This window comes from Vombatus ursinus, unplaced genomic scaffold, assembly GCF_900497805.2.
Source record: "Vombatus ursinus unplaced genomic scaffold, bare-nosed wombat genome assembly UNPS02014794.1, whole genome shotgun sequence".
Taxonomy (NCBI): domain Eukaryota; kingdom Metazoa; phylum Chordata; class Mammalia; order Diprotodontia; family Vombatidae; genus Vombatus; species Vombatus ursinus.
The window spans coordinates 29,172,865-29,188,223 of record NW_020954572.1 but is presented as its reverse complement, the minus strand read 5'-3'; the positions used below and the strand labels follow the sequence as shown (position 1 = coordinate 29,188,223).

At 36.6% G+C, this 15,359-nt stretch overlaps 1 protein-coding gene across 3 annotated transcripts in view; it reads left to right on the top strand.

Annotated features, from left to right (window-relative positions):
• FMN1 (formin 1) overlaps window positions 1–15,359 on the top strand; it is a 490,990-nt gene that overhangs the window by 450,767 nt on the left and 24,864 nt on the right. For all 3 annotated transcript variants that reach the window (XM_027869857.1, XM_027869856.1, XM_027869859.1), the window contains 2 exons: window positions 6,916–6,967; window positions 12,314–12,463. In XM_027869857.1, the coding sequence (XP_027725658.1) occupies window positions 6,916–6,967; window positions 12,314–12,463 (202 nt within the window). The remainder of the gene's footprint in view (window positions 1–6,915; window positions 6,968–12,313; window positions 12,464–15,359) is intronic.

Here is a 15,359-nt window from a genome sequence, read left to right as displayed (position 1 = left end):
ATATGCTGAAAACAAACAAACTGGAGAGTTGTCACCGTCAATCCCTTAATTGTCGTAGAGTTCATACTCTCTCCTCATGTATCATACATATGTTCACCCAACATACAGATGAAGTGAGAGTTCTAGTGTCAAGCCATATATTAAATATTAGTGAAGCTCAAGTTATTTATTGTTTTTATTGATAAAAATATAGAAATAGAAGTTTTAATTTTTTTCCCTTCTCTGCTCCCCATGGATGTAACATACTTTGAGAACCACTACTCTAAGGGCCTGTCCTGGTCCCTCTCCTCTTCTCTCCCAACTCATTTAATAAAGTAAATAAAAATAAAATAGGACATCGATAATGTCAATATATAGTTTTTTAAATCAATACGAGGCCTGCAGGGATCCTTACGTGCAGTTTAATAGTCCAGTTTCTATTTGAGTTTGACACCACTGATGTAGGCAGCTCTCTACTATAAGTTGTAGAAACAAAGATGCTCACTTGCACTGATAAAGGAATTTCCTCACCCAGGAGTTCCCTATGCAAATGAATCATAGTTCAACTCTTTTTTCCTCACCATTAGGTATTGGTTGCTGGCACCCTAATTTTTCTTAGGAAAGAGTGTAAGAAAGGTAACCCTTATGACTCTAGATTTTCCTACCCTGGTTTAAAGTCTACAATTATGCTTTTCCTTTATTTCTTCTAAAATGACCTCAGAAAAACTATTCCATCTCTACTTTCTCCTCCCCCCATAAAGTCTACCCTTCAATGCTATGCTATTGTCACTCTTGGTAAGCAATATTCTTTGCTCCTGGAAAGTGTAAGACAGAAAAGTTGTAGTATCAGATGGACACCACATGAAGGGGAAAGCACTCCTTTTGTTTTCTCATTAGCATCGCTATTTGTAGAGCCATAATAAAAACAACTTCTTTACTGTGTGTCCTGTTGGTTTATACCAGTCACGTCAGGTCTATAAACCATGGTATATTAAAGTGTAATAGACTGTGTAAAGAATTCTGGGACAATGTTCCAATCTCCCCCCATCCCACTTCCCTGTTCCTGTTTCCACTGCCTTTACTGCCCCTACAGACAGGTATCCATAAATAGGACTTAATTATGTTCGGCATAATGAAAAGAATTTCTTGGAAAGTCACTTCTGAAGCTACTTTAAGAATATGAATGATATCCTTTTGAAAATCAAGTTGTTGAGTAGTTCATTCAGGATGTTAAATGGATAAATTTCATTAGCCTGAATACCTCTCAAAATTATAACTTTATTTACCGTGTGCATAAAAATGGGTCTGCCATGATTACACCATTTAAAAAATTATGTCATATATTGAATCTTTTATTAGGGCTTATAAGTTATTCAATTTTAAATCTATGATCCTATAAACCAGAAGGGAATTTAGAGATCATTGAGGTCAATCCTGTCATGTTATTGTTGTTGTTGTTGTTACTATTGTTTTTGTTATTGTAAAGATAAGGAAACTGAGGTGCCCAGAGAGGTCCCTTGCCAAACACCATATACTTAATGAATTGCATAACTCAGATTTGAATTTAAATCTTGATTCCCATTCCAGTTTTCTTTCCTCTGTACCCTACTACCCATGTTTCTTGTCTTGCCTAAATGAACCAATTCCCAAATGGGGTATACTAGGATGAGGAAGAGAAGTGTCATGCCATTTAAGTCTTTTATACTGAGGGAGTTGGGATGTCTGGGATGTTCAGGGAGGACTAGTACCTCTAATGTATTCTTTTCCATAAAAAAAAAAAGCCTTAGATCCTTAAAGAAATAAGATAGACAGGTCTGTCTTCATGCTTTGGTAGTGTGGGTTTGACTCATTGTTGTGTAACATTCCATCTGGTCTAATAAACATTCTGCCCAATTAACCAGATCAAAGGTTTCATAACCAGTGATTATTAAGTAGCCTGGTACAGTAAAAAAGGACAGTGTATTGTGAAGAGACCTAAGTTCTAGCCCTGACTTGGTAACTAGTAAGTCCTATCCAAAACTCAGATTTGTCATATGTAAAATGGATGTAATAGTACCTACCCTTACCTCTTCACAGGGTTGTTGAGGAGATCGAATGAGATATCATATTAAGATATTATAGCTATGAAAGCATTTTGAAAAACTGTAAAGCTTTATACAACTAGAAGGTGATAATATTATCATCTAAATTCTTTATCATTTTTCTCAACTATTGAATTTCCCAACTATGTAAAGAATGTTTGCCCACCTCTACCACAGACAGAGCACAATGCATAGACTAAAACTTCAGTAAGAAGGATTTAGGTCAGACAGAGGGAAAAGCAATCTGAAACAGGTGATTGAAGGTATTTATGCAAAGCTTTAAGAAAGGAAAATACATCTGTCTGAGATGGTCTAAGTCAGAAGGTTTCAAAGTCACATGGAATAGGGAACTTCTAAGGAATGTATCCACTGCCATTAACTTGTTTATATACCATATACTCTCATGTACAAATATCAGGACATAACCCACCAACAGTAAGGCTTTAGCTTTAGGTTGTTGATTTGTTCTTTCAACTGGAGTGGAGATTGTATTGATTTATGGGAAGATAAAATAAATTAATGGAAGGAACTCTTAGCTAGGAGTCAAAAGTCTGAGTTCTGGTCCTTGCTCTGTTATCCAGGAGAACCTCTGTGACCTTGGGTAAGTCCTATTAGCCTCTATACGCCTCAGTTTCCTCATATGTAAAATAGGGATAATAATACTTACACTATATACTTCACAGGGTTTTTGTAAAGAAAACTCTTTAAAAAGCAAGTTTTTAAAATCCTGGAAGTTAGGATTAGTAGTACAGCAGGTGTATCTTAAAAATAATGAAATTGTATCAACTACAGTAGTATGGTATAGTGGAAAAACCACTGGACTTAGACACATATGACTTGAATTTGAGTTCTGGCTCTGCTGCTGATTACCTATATGATCCTAAACATGTCACTTTATCTCTTGGGCCTAAGTGTCCTCATCTTTAAATGAGAGGATTAGAAGAACTGATTTCAATAATCTCTACCAATAATCATCATCATTTAATACATAGGATGTGTGCTTCCTTGAAAGTCCTTTAGTATAAGCTTCATATTATACTGTATAAGTATAATATATTATTATAGTGATCAGTATAGGTTATACAGAGAAATGAGAAACTGCTACACATCATTGCAGACTACAAAAGTTTAGCCCCAACCAAATATGTAACAAAACATTCCTCAATAGCTAGAATTTTACATTGCATGCTTCCTATGTTTCATTAATTGAAAGGCAACAGATCCCCATGATACAAATACAGACCTAAAGTTATCCAGGAGAAAGCAATCAATAAACTGCCATGGAATCGGACTGTTGTCACAGATCAAAGTGTTGCCTGTGATTGCCTAGGCAGAACGTCTATTCATAAAAACTTTAGAACAATGTTTTTATCACCATATAAAATACACATATCCTCCAACTGAAATGGAAGAAAGAACTTACAGAATACAGAAGAAATCAAAATTATGCAATGTGGAAATGGACAAAGTACAGATCATCCTCATCATCCTGTTTGCTTTCATTGAGTTTATTGAGGATAAGCTTACATCCTACTACTTTAGTAAACTATAAAAAAGCAGGTATTTTATCCACTTGCACAGTAGTCCACAGAACATTAAATACAAAGAATAATAGCCGGCCAGTATCTTGTTTCAGGACCTTTTTATCTGAACTTTATTGGAAAAGGTAAAAAAGAATGAGATGATAATAATAATATAGTGAGAATGAGAAAAATAATGATGGCTAACACTTATGTGGTGCCTTAGGGTTTGCAAAACATTTTACATACATTATCTCATTTGATCCTCACAATCCAATGAGATAGCTGTTTTTGTTACCCTCACTTTACAAATAAGGAAAATGAGGCTCAGAAAGATTAAGTGACTTGCCTAGGGTCACATCGCCATTAAGTTTTGGAGGCATGATTTGAACCCAGATCCTCTTGACTCTAAGTCCAACTCTTTCCTACTATACCTACAAATAGCCCTACCAATCAATAAGTATTTATTAGTAGCATACTTTCTATTTTGCACCATGATAAAAAAATCATTGAACACAATTATTTTATGGATTTGTTGCATATATTTCCTTCTTTTTTTCTTAGTTTAGAAATGGATATAACTCATCAAATTTGATTAGGAATAGGTATGCCCATAATTAGAATGTATGAAACTAAACATCTAAAATATAAATATTTCAAGGAGATTATGTGACTAACTTTTTTTATTACATTAAAGTAGTCTTCAACTTGAGAGTAACATGGGCTTGTATTCTATGATGACTTTCAGTTTCAATGATGAGATCTCAATTTTTAAAAAATGAATGTTAAAAATATATAAATATTAAAATTTTTAAAAGGAGTCAGTTAAGACTGCTGTCATGGAAGAGAATGAAATGTTGATTTAGGTTAAGAAGAATTTTTAGACTGGAAAGGTTGTAAAGAGATTCTGTAGTTTTCTGAGGTTGGATGCAAAATTAGTATGCCATTTGTGAAGAGGCACTTAGAGGACCTTGCCACAATTAGGTCATGAGTCTATGGATTCCTAGGAGAATTGAAGTAATCATAACTTATCATTAGGAGATCTTGAAAAATATCATGCTGTACTTAGTTTAAAGAATAAGATAGATATCTGTTAAAATGAGAATATAACATATTCTCAAATATGGAATAGGCTAAGTGCTTACTCATGATCCCATTCAGCCCTGGGATGCTAAGAGAATCTGAAAATGGGAAAGTATGGGCATTTAATGCTGATTTACTATAAGATAAAAGTTTTGCAGAATCCCATATTTCTAATATTTGGTCTTGGATGAGGCAGAGAGATCTATAACCTTTTAACCTTTAAGAAATGCTTAACCAAGTCATGTTTATTTTCAAAGTCATGGTTAAATTTCAAGCAGATGAGCTTAGGTGAGAGTTGGAGTGGGGGGCGGAATATGGTACAGTCTTTTTTATGGAGGAATTATTTAATTATTCTGTATAGTTGACATTTGAATAAAGGTAGAAGAACCTTTCATTTTCACATTTCTCTTTCACATTAAGAACTCAGATATAAACATAAAGCTATCTCCTATGTGTTCAATAGAGCTGTTTCCTCACAACAACCCTCTGAAGTATACGGTACAAGTATATCATCTCCATTTTCAAGTCAAAGAGCTTTGTCAACTGAAATGTATTTCCTAGTATATGCAAGCTAGTACAGGGGATGAAGATTAATGTCTCTGCCTTCATGGAATATTAGAGCCGAATATCAGGACCTGAGATTTAGCCTGGATTACACAATTTTAGCTTTAGGGGTTCAGCTACAAGTTCAGAGCTCCATTTGTTAACACAAGACTGCCTCAAGTAGTTGACATATTTCTAATGAGATAAGTGGAAATGCTGGTCTGGAATGATTAATAATATTAGCTAATAGTTTCTAATATTTATGTAGTGGTTTACAAAGTGCTTCATGTTATCTCTCTTAATCTTCACAATAGCCCTGTGAGGTAGGTGATATTATCCCCATTTTACAGATGAAACTGAATCTGACAGAAATTAAATGACTTGGCCAGAATCACATATCTAGTGTCTGAGGTGAGGGTTTGAACTCAAGCCTTCTTGAATCCAAGCCCAAGGCCCTATGCACAGAGTCACCTAGTGGTCTAACCACTACTTGACTAGACTAAGGCCAAAGAAAATCAGATCTTTGAAAACTGGAGACATTAATATTCAGTGATCATATTTATCAAGATCATTTTTTCAAGAAGCTGAATTCTCAAATAATGCCAATAATCAAGTAGTTCATACTTTGAAAAGAACTTTCAGCTGCTAATTGTAAAAGTTTGGGGAGCTGACCTTTATAGAATATCTGGTTCTAAAGAGTTCTCAGTTGGGAGAATTCCCAACATGCAGTGCAATATAAAGGTAGAAAGGTTTTGTTCTTGAGATAAGCCAAGCCAAAGCATGTCCACAGCCAATGGTGATTACTTTCGTGACCATATTCCAGCAGATAACACAAAGACTTTCTTCCTCTTCTTCAACTTCATCTATGAACACCCTTTGATATGACTCAGGAATTCAGCCTGAAGAAGCATCTTAGCTCAGAGAAGATTACACCCTGTGATTCGGTCTTCAATGAATATGGACTTGTTCTCAACAATTGGAAGGAGATTTTGAATTCATGATATTGGTAGAAAGGGAGTTGATAGAAGCAGTTGAATTAATGTTGATTGTGAGGTGATAAGAATGTGGAAATCTGGTGGGAATCTGGCATTGGCCGTTATCAGGATTTATGGCACAGCCGAACTGGCCTTCTTAGTGTTCCTCCATCTCCCATGTCCATGCCTTTTCACTGACTGTTTCCTATTCCTGGAATGTATTCCCTCCTTATTTCTGCTTCTTAGAATTCCTAGATTCCTTCATTATTCAGCTCAAATGCCACCTTAGATGTGAGACCTTTCCTTATCTTTCCATTAGCTAGAAGGCCACACCCCCAAATTACTTAGAATCTATTTCATATGTACTTTTATATATGTATATGTTTGTCTTCCCCAAAAGGATGTAAGATTCCTAAGAGTACTTCATGTTTGTTTTTGTATCCCCAACGCCTAGCATGCTGCTTGGCATATAGTAGGTGCTTAACAAATGCTTATTGGTGGATAAATTGGAAGAGTGAGTGAGTGATGTAGAGTTGCAAAATTGTTCCATATACTATCTCCACCATCATGTTCTAAGTTGCCAATTCCAAATGAAAGCTGATATTGTAATTAAAGACTCTGTTTTTGTTTTGTTTTTAAGGCAAATTCTCAGATCTTGAGCATGAGATAAAAAGTCATAGGTATGGTGGAAGATAAAGAGTTTTTTGGGTAATTATAATTGTTCTTCCTTCACAGCAAAAGGAGAGCATAAAATGGAAGAAACCCACTTGGAGAATGCTCAGAAAAGGTAAGTGGCCAATCAGTTTCTCATTCTTCTCTAGAAGAACCATTCTCTCAGCCCCATTAAGGCCAAACTTCCAAGAGAAAAATAATTCATTGAAAACTGGATTAGAAGCTCCAAGAGAAGGCAGTACAATATTTCCAGAACTTTTGTAAAGGCCTTCCTTTCTTCTGATTTTGAACAACGATGCTTTGTGTGGTTGGGGAAAAGGGATGAAAGACCTCTAAATAACCAATGTCCTCACTCTCTTTTCTCTTAAGAGGACACATCTATGAGGAAAAGACCAATAATTTGAGAAGATGATTCCTTAACATTCTTTATTCCTTTTGCACAGTTCAAGCAACCCAACACTCTCTCCCTTTTGCAAAGTTAAGTGGGGACCTAATGCTTTAGATGTTCTCAAATTAAGAGCATATAATTGGTGCAGGTCTTTGCTGGTCCAGATGTCGGACAAAATTCCCACTGCATTCAAAAATGAAATGAGAAAAACATTGGACGTTAGATAAATAAAGCACAGCACTCTATTATTCCATATTGCTAACATAAATTTCTGTATTACTACTGGATATCAGCTGTTTGTTTGTTTGTTTGTTTTTTGAAACCCATTGATTTCTAAACACTGGGTAGGAAAAGGTTCTGGTTCCATTTATACTGCTTTGTAACAGGACGTGTCATCTGGTCATCATTCCACTACACCCACTCACATTGTGAACTTACTAGGGTAGGAACTTTAGGAAAAATATTTTCAGTTTTCTAGGTATAGAACCCCTTGGCATGATAATTCTTCTACCCTATGATTTTTTTTGGGGGGGGGTGTTATAGTTGTAGTTATAATCTTAAATTTTTGTCGCAGCACGTCTTAAACTGCGGATCACAACCCCTTATGGGGTTGCAAAAAGTTTGGCAGCAGTAGAAGATTTCTAAACACGCAATGACCAAAAATTAATTAAAAAATCAAATGCATAATGAATCTGAGGTATTTCTGGCAGTGCTTGCCCACTTTGCATTCGTACCTTCACTACAGCCTTGGTTCTGAACACAAAGCATGCCCACTCTGCACTGTGCATGCCCTCAGGCCATGCAATGCCAGCAAAGAGTGGGAAAAGTTTAAGAAGCCCTTGAGGGTACTTTTGCTGAGTATATGTTATTCTCTTGTTTCCCAGTGTATAAAGGAATATATATACACACACACACACACACACACACACACACTTCATAGGGCAGTAATCTTGTTCATATAGGGAATCTCAAGAAGGTGCCGGTATCAGAACACTCAGAAATGCCACTTTCAAGGGTAGAAATTCAGCTTGCTCTGTTTGTTCAAACTTAAAGAAAAGAGGCCCACCTGAGTGGGTGAGGCTGCTATGGTGCATTAGCTATGCTGAGTGAGGCCATAAATGGCCATTGTCAGCATTTTCTGTGGCTTTGTGGTGAAGGTGGTCTAGCTTTCATGATAGACATGAAAAAAAATGCTAGATCCCATCTTTAATGTGGAAACCACAATTGTTTAGTTGCCCTCTTAAAAGGAGGTTGGTGGTCAGTGTTGTAATATTCATGCAAGATTTGGTCAATTAAAAAAAAAAAGATTTGGTCAATTCTTCAGTTCTATCCTCAAGAGAAACAATTTACTCTGAGGCTAGAGAATATTTGCTTTTCCTAAGCAGTTTCTGAAGGGCATACATGGAAAACAATAAGTGAACATGTTCCAGTGTGGGATCTTACACTGTAAATACAGTTTCCTGGGATTTTTACCTAAGAGATGATACAGAGCAATTCACTTTGCTGGAAGGGGGAGGGAGGGTCTTTGGTTGAATTAAAAGGATATAAATCAGACAGGAAATTGCAGAAGGAAAAAAAGAGGATAATAAAGGGAATAATTTCAGGGTAGAAAAAAAGTCATATGAATATAAAATATACAGTTAGAAATGTACTTTTTTAAAGTTGAAAGGTACTTTCATGCATTATCATTCTAGTATGAGACATGTAAGGAATATTGTCCTTTGGACTGCTGTCTGTTAGAGACTATTAACCTGCTCTATTAATATGATTGGTTATTATTATTCAGATGTGAAAGCTTATTTTAGATTGTTTACAGTGGCCAGCTTTAATACTTATTGCAATTAAATTATAAAAGAAAAGTATGTTGCATTTGGAGCTTGGTATCCTAAACCTCTCAGATAGTTGTAGGTTTAATTTCTAGGTTTTACTTGAGAAGAGTAACAAAGATTGACTCAAATCAAGTGTTTGGTTTTTGGTAAAGTTGGAGGGATTAGCCAAGCTTAGCTCATCTTCCAACAATTTGTTTTCTCTGGTTTCTCTAGAGGTACATTTGCTGTTAGTTTCCAAAACATACAGGCAGAATTGCTGAAATTCAGCATTCCCTTTAGTTTTCACCCCAGTAAGTGTTAGCTAACAGGGCCTCAGAATCCCAGGGAGGGGGACAATGAGTGTATATGGTTAGATTCTGTTTACATCTTGGGAAACTGAAACCTCAGAGAAGATGACATGCTTTTCTCCTTCCCTGTGATAATAGCAATTCTCCAACCCATAGTGTCATTCCCTGAAATGGCTTCAGTGTTTATAGTATCATCAGGAGTCTGTGGATCCATTCAAACACAATGTTTGTTTTTTGCCCCTTTGCCTCATGCTGCTGGTGAGGAAGGAGATGACCTTTCTCTCCTTCCTCTTTCCTGGAACATATTTCTCAGTGCTAAAGGTAGACTTACTGATTGTGTATGCACGTGCGAAATAAAGATGAAAGAATAGAGGGAGAAAATTAATAAGAAATATTTTATGTACTATCCACCAGACCTTTAGGATGGGTAAAGAAAAACAAAAGTTTGTAAAAACTACTTGCCTAAAACAGAAGAAAATATTGTCTTTTAAATACCCATCCCACTTACTAAGAGAGATATGGAATTGTAATAGAAAGAAGAGTGGAATTAGGTATCAGGATACTGGGATTCTAATCCTGTCTCTGCCACTAACTACTTTGGGAAAATTGTGTCACCTACCTGGGACTCATTTTCATCATCTATAAATTGAGGGGTTAGAACTAGATAATCTCTAAGATTTCTTTCCGGATATAACAATCTACATCCTGTATATTCCACAATAAACTCCTCTCTCTATGTTATCTATCTAATTTGTTACTTGTTTCCATAAAATAAGTAATGAAATTTTTTTAATAGAAAAAATTACTTCTGACTATTCATTTGGTTTCCTAGGAAATTTTATTCCTGTAGTCTTAAAGTTTTGCATCTGGTTCAAAAAGAAAAAAAAGAATATTTCTTTTTTGTTTTTATTATTTCTGTTTTTCTGGTTATCAAAATATGTATGTTTAAAATTACAAGGCTAATTCTCTTAGGAAACCACTAAAATTATTGACCTGTTCCCTTCCTGCACTTCCATTCTTTTAATAACGAGGACATAAAAATCCCTGACCCACATTTTTAATTTGTACTAAAAACAGATTTTATTTTTTTAATTTACAGAAGCAAAAAGAATTTATAGAACTCTGAGCTGCAGTTCTAGCTTGGATCTCGCCTCATTATGTTCATGGAGTCAATTAGCAGTTCATCTGTGAAGTGTGATAAAAATCTTATGAGATACATATTGCACAATAATTGAAAATGAGATGAAAGTATAAGAGTAAAGGGGCTTCAGAGTTTTATAATCACTGATGAACAAAGTTCCAATAGAAGTCCCATATTCAGAATGGCCACAAAAATGTGGAGCCTGCAGGAGATGATAGAGCATGGAGTCATAAACCTTGCTGGTCATAACTCCTTTGATTACTTTCCAGTGCCCTAGGAAAGAGGTCCCTTTACTGAAGCGTGCTTGCCTCTGGAAAATTAGCGTTTTGGTATTTGCTGGGGAAAGAAGGAGGTACGGGGAGTGAATAAGAACAGGGTTTAAGTTTAGAAATAAAAATTGTTGACTACCTAGAGCTTTGTATTTACTCAAAGAAAGACAGTTTAGGGGACCTAGGCATTTCTATACTAAAAATCGCTAATCTTTACATAACACTTTATGGCTTGTAAAATACATGTTGTCTGATTCTCACAACAGCTCTGTGAAGTAGGCTTGCTTATTTTCCCCATTTTACAGATGATGAAACTGAGGCTGAGACAGATTAAATGACACACCTAGTAAATTTCTGAGGCCAAATTTGAACTCAAGTGTTTCTAAAGTCCAGAACTTTATCTACTACACCATCTAGCCGCTTATAATAATAGCTAGCATTACAGGTTTGCAAAGTGCTTTAGATGGTTTATCTTATTTGAGCTTCACAACATCCTCATTTTACAGATAAGAAAACTGAGACTAGAGTGCAAAAGGGCAGGTAGGTGGGGCAGTGGATAGAGTGCTGGTCCTGGAGTCCAGAAGTCTCCTCTTTCTGAGGTCAAATCTGGCCTTAGACACTTCCTAGCTGTGTGACCCTAAGCAAGTCACTTAATCCTGTTTGCCTCAGTTTCCTCATCTGTAAAATGAGCTGGAGAAGGAAATGACAAACCACTCCAAAATCTTTGTGAAGAAAACCCAAAATGGGGTCACAAAGAGTCACAAACAACTAAAAAACAATTGAACGACAAAGAGTGCAAAAAAGGATCCGTAGCATATGGAGATTCTTTTCTTTAAGGCCTCGGTTTTTTCTCTTCTTAAATCTTTACAAAGGATTTTCTTCCAGCCCAGACATCTTCCCAGCTCCCGAGCAGATCTGACTTTGGTTGCACCAAGTATACTATATGAGTTGATTTGTCTGTTTATGTTATTGAATTATGCTGGGCTAAGTAGAATCAGAATATTATGCCTAGAAGGAACCATAATCATCATGTAGACCAACCCCCTCATTTTGCAAGAAAGAAACTGAGGCCCAGAGAGCTCAAGGGAATGACCCAAGGTCAGACCTCTAGTTGTGGCAGAGCTTGGAATTGGAACCCAAATCTTCTTATGCCTAGTTCAGTATTTAGTGTTCCCCCATTTTATCATGATTTTACATCTGGTGGGGAGAGAGGAGTGGAATTCAAAATTTTCTCCTCTTATTCTACTCTGCCCCCACCCAACACACACACACACACACACACACACACACACACACAAATTATGCATTTTGATTCCTAGACAAAAAGATATGTCCCCAGAATCATGCCCCCAAAGAAACAGTCAGTTTGAGGATTGTCATATTTGGTGGTCAGGGCTGTAATACTCTCCAAGGTTGAAGGGAATTTACAGTAATTATTAGACTGAGCTACTGAGTCAGAAACCAGGCTTGCGGGAAACCTAGATTCCCCCAGTGGGTTTACGTGTTGACAGTTTTCCTCCCTCTCTCATCTTTCTTCTCTCCTGCAGTTTTGAAACAACGGTAGGATATTTTGGGATGAAGCCAAAGTCCGGTGAGAAGGAGATCACGCCCAACTATGTGTTTATGGTGTGGTATGAATTCTGTAGTGACTTCAAGACCATTTGGAAGCGAGAGAGTAAAAATATTTCTAAAGAAAGGTAAGGTTCTAATAAAGTCATTAATACCCCCTTCAGGAGTCTGGGAAACTGCCTTCCCAAACTTAACAAATTACACTCCCATATTTCACAGGCGTCAGTGTTTGCTTTCAGATCAAGTGGACATCAAGGAAAGATTATTGCCTCGGGGTGCATAGGAAAATTCAGGGAAGGCTTGCTGTACACACCCCCCCAAGCAGATAAACACACATGATCTGATAAGTTACACTTTCTTAACCCCTTCCAATTACTAGCTAGTAAAATGAAAGGGGAGCCATGCTAATTTGCAACAGATTGTGTTTCTCTGGGCATTCTCATGTTGGGCTGGCCTAAATGAGGTGGTATTGCTGTCGCAGACAGTACAGACAAATAAAAGTGAATGCTTTTCCCATTAATATACTGAACTTGCATCAAAGGGAAGTCCCTGAGACTCAGGCCACACTTAACACAAGGTTGAAGCCCCACGCTGGATTTACAGCGCCACTTCTGACTCCTTGTATCCTGCTTAGGACATCAAACTACATGCCGCTAGGTCTCATTGCAACCTCTTGATTTTATTAGTTGGGAGCAGAAGGAAAACCTCGGCCTCGAATTGGTTCAGGTTTTGTTTTCTTTCTTGGAAAACCTGGATTTTGCCTTGTATTTACCGTAGGGAGCATCCCTTCCTGCATCTCTGACTGTAACTATTCTAGCAGGTTGCCATCCTTCCTAAAGGAATACTAAGGGTCCAGACTTCAAACAGGTCTGAACTCCTGCAAAACAGATGTATACGCAAGCTGGTTAGGAGGGAAAAAGGAAAAAAGAAGTCTCCCAAAGTAAAGGAAGCTATTCCCTCAGATGGTATCTACATTAAATATTCCTTGAAAGCATTTCCTGTTCATCACTACTGACTCTCACTCCTATCTGTAACCTTGAAATTATAAAATAGAGAGATTTTGGCTTATGATTTTGTACCTGGGGGGGAAGATATTTAGGTCTTAGTATGTCATGCCTCAAAAGTTAAATTTGAGGGTTTTGATGAGTTACAGTGCTTTTTTAAAAGAATAAATTTTTATTATATATTTTGTTATTATACTATCTATATTTCCTCCTACATCCATATAACCAAAAAAAAATTTTTAAGGAAAAAATGTGAAACATGAAAAAAATCAGCAAGACCAATCAATACTATGAAATATCTGAAAAATATATGTGATATTCCATTCTTGTAGACCTCCTGCTTCTGAAGAGGAGTAGGAGCAGGGAGCTGTCTTCTGTCTCTTCATTGGGGCTATGCTTGTCCTTTGTGCATTGCAGTGCTTTATCTGAGGATTAACTGGCAATACTATTTGGTACTCCTGTGATACATTATCAAGGAACAATTTTAGAGATTCTCATCCCCACCCCCGCTCCCCACCTCAGAAAAGCAAGAGCTTACTAAAATTGCTCCGTGCTGCTGAAAAAGAGATTGAGATGCTCCTGTTAAACAACAAGTATATATATTTTATAATAAATTTTGTAATTTGTGATAAATTTATAAAATAAAATTTAAATTTTCTAATATCCTAAAAACCCCAAAATCCTAAATATCTTCATATCCAATTAATTGCCTTTTTGCTGTCATGATACAAACACTCTTGACAACCCTAGATAACCCTAGACGTGGTAGGCACTTCAGGGGCCATCTAATTTTTCATATGAGGAAACTGAAGCCCAGGGAATTCAAGTGATTTACCTAAGGTCGCACAAGTAAAAAGTGTCAGACACAATATTTGAACTCAGGTTCTCTGACACCAGAACCAGTTCTCTTTCTACTGTAGCAATTCTATAAGATAAATATTGCATTTTACAAGCTTCCTGTAAAAGATGGTACACCTAACCCTGCTTTTTTGAAGGAGTAGACTTCTCACTGGTGTTCTATACATGCACCTTAGTCATAAAATCCAGTAGCATTTCCTATGCATCCAGCCGGGGTCTCTCAGTCAAATTACCACTTAAGCTGGAACCTTAACTCTAGATCCAAAAAAAAAAAGAAAAAAATCAGAATGACAAGAGAAATCCATCAATTATTTTTCATTCTAATGACTGTTGAAATGCCAGATGGTACAGCAAATTAATGATTGTTACCCTGCTATAGGAGTGAACTCTGTTGCCCACTCAGACCAGAATAATCATCTTTCTGCTAGGGCAATGGGAGCTCAGCATTCTTCAAAGTGACATTTTCCCCAGCTTTCCCTCATAGGATTTTTTTTTTTGAGCTTTGCTTTCTGGAAAACAACTGCCCGCTTTGTACTCTGTAAACCAACACCTTTCACAGATCCTGAATTTAAAGTTTTTAAAATGGAGGTAGTTTTTAAGGCCTCTAATTTGTCAGTCATGTACATCTTTACATCCCAACCATTCTTTGTACTGAGGAAACTCCCTGATTTCTTACTTAAGACAAAATCTTTGAAAATTAATGATGTCTGGTAAAATATTTTGAGGAAGCCATTAATTAATTAAGAGTTGTAAACATGTTTATATACGATAATGGAAACCCATTTAAAGATCTTGGTTATTGTCCATTACGCTCTCATGCAGAGTTTCTCAGGGGAAATATAATCAGGAAGTGGGGACTTTTGATTGTACTATATCTGAAATGGCAGGTATTTTGTTCTTTGGGGCCCCTCAGACTCATGTAGTGATCCTTGAGGTGACTTAAGGTAATCAATTTGGGTTTACACAATAGCTAGGTGTCTTAGCCAAAAGCGCTGGACTCCATGGCTTGGAGACCTGAGTTTGAATCCTTCAATTACTTAACATCTATGGAGCCCTGGGCAAGTCACTTAAGCTCTCTCAGCCTCAGCTTCCTCAACTGTAAAATGGGGATAATAATAATACCTATGTCCCAGGGTTGTTGTAAGGATCAAATAACATATTT